The sequence below is a fragment of the Impatiens glandulifera genome, chromosome 1, assembly GCF_907164915.1.
Source record: "Impatiens glandulifera chromosome 1, dImpGla2.1, whole genome shotgun sequence".
NCBI lineage: Eukaryota > Viridiplantae > Streptophyta > Magnoliopsida > Ericales > Balsaminaceae > Impatiens > Impatiens glandulifera.
Window position 1 is genome coordinate 157,107,326 of NC_061862.1, and position 5,073 is coordinate 157,112,398.

General features: G+C 36.9%; 1 protein-coding gene across 2 annotated transcripts; it reads left to right on the forward strand.

Moving 5' to 3' along the window:
* The first annotated feature begins 641 nt into the window (after positions 1-641).
* On the forward strand, positions 642-4,844 carry LOC124920372. 2 transcript variants are annotated; one of them, XM_047460850.1, is made up of 3 exons: positions 642-923; positions 1,059-1,109; positions 2,582-4,844. In XM_047460850.1, the coding sequence occupies exon 3, from the start codon at positions 2,670-2,672 to the stop codon at positions 4,620-4,622; it is 1,953 nt and encodes a 650-aa protein (XP_047316806.1). In that variant the 5' UTR covers positions 642-923; positions 1,059-1,109; positions 2,582-2,669; the 3' UTR covers positions 4,623-4,844. The 2 variants fall into 2 exon arrangements, with proteins under 2 accessions (XP_047316806.1, XP_047316805.1); XM_047460849.1 differs by lacking the exon at positions 1,059-1,109.
* Positions 4,845-5,073: the final 229 nt, after the last annotated feature.

A 5,073-nucleotide genomic window follows, 5' to 3' on the forward strand; every position in this document is an offset into this window, starting at 1 on the left:
TTGTCGAGACCTAAATGGCAATTCCGGGCTTAAACTTCATTAATAAATTCATTTTTCGTCCAAAATGACTAGTTAAAAAGCGTATGTGGTTGGAGTTGGATCTGAATTTGAGTTTTGACAAAAACATTTTTTCTAATATTTTCAAATATACTCTGACGAAGTCCAAAATTGAGTTCCCAAAAGTGTTTCAAAATGGGATATTTTGTTAAGTTTTTTTTAATTAAGAAAACTAGCCAAACACTTCATAGTTATAGTTATGGTCCGCTTCAACTCGAAGTGCTTCTAGTTGGATTCGAACTCATGAGTCATGACCTTTTAGTTTTTTAATCTGACTCTTATCACTGAGTTACCATTGTGGGTTATATCTCGTTAAAGTTAGAATAATTTATCGGGCCCAAAATAGTTCGAGACCGAAATTCAAAATCTCGACAAAGTTCAAGCCCTAAATTATCAATTTAACCAATTAACTACTTAACCCTAGGGGCAAAATGGTAATTAACCAAGGGCAAAAATGGAAAATGTTAATTATTTTATAGCCCCCAATGTTGAGGTTAATTACAAAAATACCGAACATAGATCTTAAAATTTAAGCAAAATTGGAGGGGTTTTATTTTCTACTCCCTCCATTTTGCCCTTTTTCATCAGTTTTCTTCTTCCCGCTGGTGCAATTCAGCTTTCGCGGTTTTAGATTCCATCTCTCTAAATCTGCGTGTATATCTACCTCTACAAGTCTCCTTTGTGCCGTAGTTCAATGTATCTGAACAGACTTTAGCAGCATCTTTCTATCTGATTCGATCCTTTGCTTTTTCTAACTACATGTTTCAGATTGATCAAAAACGCATGCTATTAGGGTTTTGAGTTGTTCGAGAAAGCTTATCCTAGCTCTGCAGATTGCACATATCTGCATATATCGGCTGTGTCAGGTGAAGTATAATATTTCGCAATTCACTAGTTTTCGTTTTGTTTAAAATAGTGATTCGCGTTATGCATGATTGATCATCCTTTACTATTGTGTGAGAGATGCATGAAGGATTCATTGGTACGTTTTATGGTTTCAGGAATCAGTATGTATTCTGTGCATTTGTTATCTTAAACCAGTGACACTTGTGGTAGGTATACGTGTTCCATTTTATGCGTCCTGTTCTTAGCTGTCTTACTTGATCTGAAAAGAGATGCATTTCCGATCACTTTTGAATTTCATCATCTCCTTTTCTTTTCCTTTTGTTTTGTGTTGAAGGAACATAATTATGTCAGAATTATTGGTTTGGAATAACCTGCGTAAGCGAACAGCGACAAAAGTATGTAGGAGATCTCAAAAAACTTTTGTACCTTTACTAACCTATCATCTCCCATTGAAATCCAAAATTCCCCCAAAATCCCGTCAATTGTCTAATACAAATTCATGTTCTAAAGTGTCCAATTTTATTATTTATGTCCAAATACATTCAAACATATAAAGGTATCACATTGTGGTATCTTCTCATCTGGAGGGGAGATAGTAGCCCCCATGATCGGTTAAAGCGGCCTCATCATCATCTTCGTGCCCGTTGCAAAGAGGCTCTATGCCATGTTTTGTTTCTGCCTTCTCAGTGGTCTAGTCCTAACCCCCTTTTGTAGGATCTAAATGGATGTCCCTCACCTGAGAACAATGTGTATCACAAGGGCCTTGAGGGGTAGTCTTTATAGTTCTCGTTTGAGGGATACATCTCTTGGTGTTCCTCACTAGACTTTGGTGCATCAAACCCATTAGAATGAGGCGAAACACAAGGTTGATGTTTTGAAAAACAGGCCAGTCAGTTTGGTTGTTGGTTGACAATGGATGTTGGTTCAGAGTGAGTGGTAGGGTTTAGGGTACATAGATGTCAATTTACAGGACCCCATTGTTCTCACCTTACACTCTACTAATGTCAACTTTGCCTTACGCTTTGGAATCAACCTTGTGTTTCGCCTCATTCTAATACTCTGTGCCTCATCTGGTGTAGGTTTTATTTAGTTTGTAAGGCTTTGTCTCTAGAAATTATTACTTGCGACTTCTTTTTTGCTAGCTTTATCGCTAACTTTTTTCCTTTAGTTTGTGTAGCTAGATAAAGACTTGTCTCTCGTTGGAATCATCAATGAATTTTGAGATATTGATTCATATACATTTTGTATATTAAAGTATGGTTGACTATAATACTGCCCCCAATGATTTAGTATTTTTATGAATGATCCAACCACATTGTTGCCCTTAAATTTGGGTGAGGTACTAGCGTATTTACCTGCTTCCAAAATATCCCATAGATTCTTTGAGCCCTTTGTTTAAGAATTCTCAAGAAGTAGTGATTTGATGGGGAAAAAAATCATAAGTTGCAACACAAAGCTATGATACCATGCAAATCCAAATTGATTCATTATTAATAATTGTCTTCATCATAGAGATAATCAATTATAGATTTTTCTGATGTTTGTTTTATTATTTTTTTTTTCTTGTGTGATTCCTTTTTGGGTTGGAATGGTTGTATTTATTACTTCTATATATGATGTCTTTGTGTTCTACAGTTTTAATGCAATAGTATTCAAAGCAATTGTTGTCTGTTTGCAGGAGGTTGTTTGTTTAGGTGTTCTGTTTAGAGGCAGGCTATAAGCATTATGTCAAGGCTGTGCTTGTAGTCAACTTTTCTGTATCAGCTATGGAGTTCAAGAAGGAAGAAGCGATTAGGGCTAAAGAGATTGCAGATAAGAGAATGCAATTAAAAGACTTTGTTGGTGCCAAGAAGCTTGCTTTGAGAGCCCAAGTTCTTTATCCCGAACTCGAGAATCTTTCACAGATTATAACTGTTTGCGATGTCCACTGCTCTGCAGAAAACAACATTTTTGGAAACGAAAAGGATTGGTATGATATTCTCAAGGTCGAACCTACAGCTGATGAAGTATCAATCAAGAAGCAATACAGGAAGTTCGCTCTGTTGCTTCATCCAGACAAGAACAAATTTTTCGGTGCATCAGACGCTTTCAAATTAGTCGGCGATGCTCAAAGAGTGTTATTAGACTCCGAAAAAAGGAGAATCCATGATGCTAAACTTAAAGCTTTAAAAACTTCTAACCGGGATCCACACCAGGCCTTCTCCAGATTCAATTTTCAGAACCCACAATCACAACAAAATCATGCACAAACAGCCAAACCGTCGTTTTGGACTTCGTGCCCTATATGTGGCATTAGGTACGAATTTTACATTGATGTTTTGAACAGACGTCTAATGTGTCAGCAATGTAGAAGTCTTTTCACTGCATTTGAGGAAAATCCTCCAACAAGGGTTCCATCACAAAAGAAGCATCCTCAGCAAATGAACCATCCTCAGCAAATGAACCATCCTCAGCAAATGAACCATCCTCAGCAAATGAATCATCCTCAGCAAAGGAATCATCCTCAGCAAATGAACCATCCTCAGCAAATGAACCATCCTCAGCAAATGAACCATCCTCAGCAAATGAATCATCCTCAGAAAATGAACCATCCTCAGCCTTCTGCTTCGGTTCATACTACTACTGCTAATGTTAACCCTGGAGGTGTCAATTCCAAAGTCGAACTCAACAAAAATTCCGTCAGTCAAAACCAAACGGAGAAGTCTGGTAAGAAAGCTAAAGTTCCGGAAAGTAGCAATGAAGCAGAAGAAACTATTGAAGTGGATGATAATAATTTATCCAAACAGAGTGATGAACAGTCCTTGCGGAGGTCTACTCGTTCTAAACATAACATCTCTTATGATGAAAACAAGGATGATGGCGATGATTACCATAAAAACCCTTTGAAAAAAATGAAATCCGGCGAACCATCCAACCAACAAGAATTTACAAATCCAAAACCGGAGGAAATGCCAGAAAAGGAAGAGGAGGAGGTGGATTCAACTATGGACGAAAAGGAAGATCCACAGGTCTATACATGTCCTGACCCAGATTTCAGCGATTTTGATGGCAACCGAAAGGAAGGAAGCTTTGTACCTGGGCAAATATGGGCTTGTTATGATAATGTTGATGCCATGCCTCGGTACTATGCTCGTATTTCTAAGGTTCTCTCACCCGGGTTTAAGTTGAGGATAATGTGGCTAGAGTCAGACACAAATGAAATCGATGAAGAAGACAAACTAAAATGGTTAGACATGGAATTGCCTGTTTCATGTGGAATATTCAAACGCGGTCAATATGAAACTACTGAAGATCTTTTTATGTTCTCTCATTTGGTTCCTCACGAAAGAGGTATCAAGAGGGATAGGTATAAAATATATCCAAGGAAAGGCGATACTTGGGCCTTGTTCAAAAACTGGGATATTAATTGGAATTCTGACCCCGAACTCGAAAAGAAATTCGAGTACGAATTCGTCGAAGTACTGTCTGATTACGACGACAATGGACCTGGTGTTTCTGTTGCTCCCTTGGCAAAGGTGAAGGGATTTATCTGTCTGTTTAGTCGGATAACAAATGGCGTTGGATCGAATTCATTTCAGGTGCTGGCCAAAGATTTGTATAGATTTTCTCACATGGTTCCTTCGTTTCGAATGAGCGGTGAAGAGCGGGTAGGTGTTCCTGCTGGATCATTTGAACTCGACCCGGCATCTCTTTCTTCTGGTCCCGAGGTAAATGTTTGATTATCATGGTTTTTCCCAATTGAAGTTGCAAAGTTTCAGGTTTTCTTCCTCCTTTTGTTTCTGAGTTAGATAAAATGCAATGGATTTAAAGATAATTGAACTAGATCAGTTTATGGTACTTGGTATTTTGTTATAATTGCAACTTTATTATTTCTTTTGTGGTTTAACTAGATCCATTGTAGTAAATGTTATGCATTTTGTTAATCTAGTAGGTTAAAATCCCTGGCCTAGAACAAGAGGAAATACATTTAAAACTTTTATTATTCTAGTGATTTCTTCTTAATTTATTGGGCATTTTGGAAAATATTATTATTTTGTTACAATGACTATCAAATTTATAATTATTTGTTTAAATTTATATTTTTAAGTATTATTTTTTAATTTTTGTTATAGGTTTTTTACATCATAGTTTTACTGCCAAAATTTTGTTCTGTTTGCCTCTAACTACTGA

Excerpts from the sequence above, each read along its gene's own strand:
- LOC124920372 (XM_047460850.1), top strand. The coding sequence starts at position 2,670 with ATGGAGTTCAAGAAGGAAGAAGCGATTAGGGCTAAAGAGATTGCAGAT.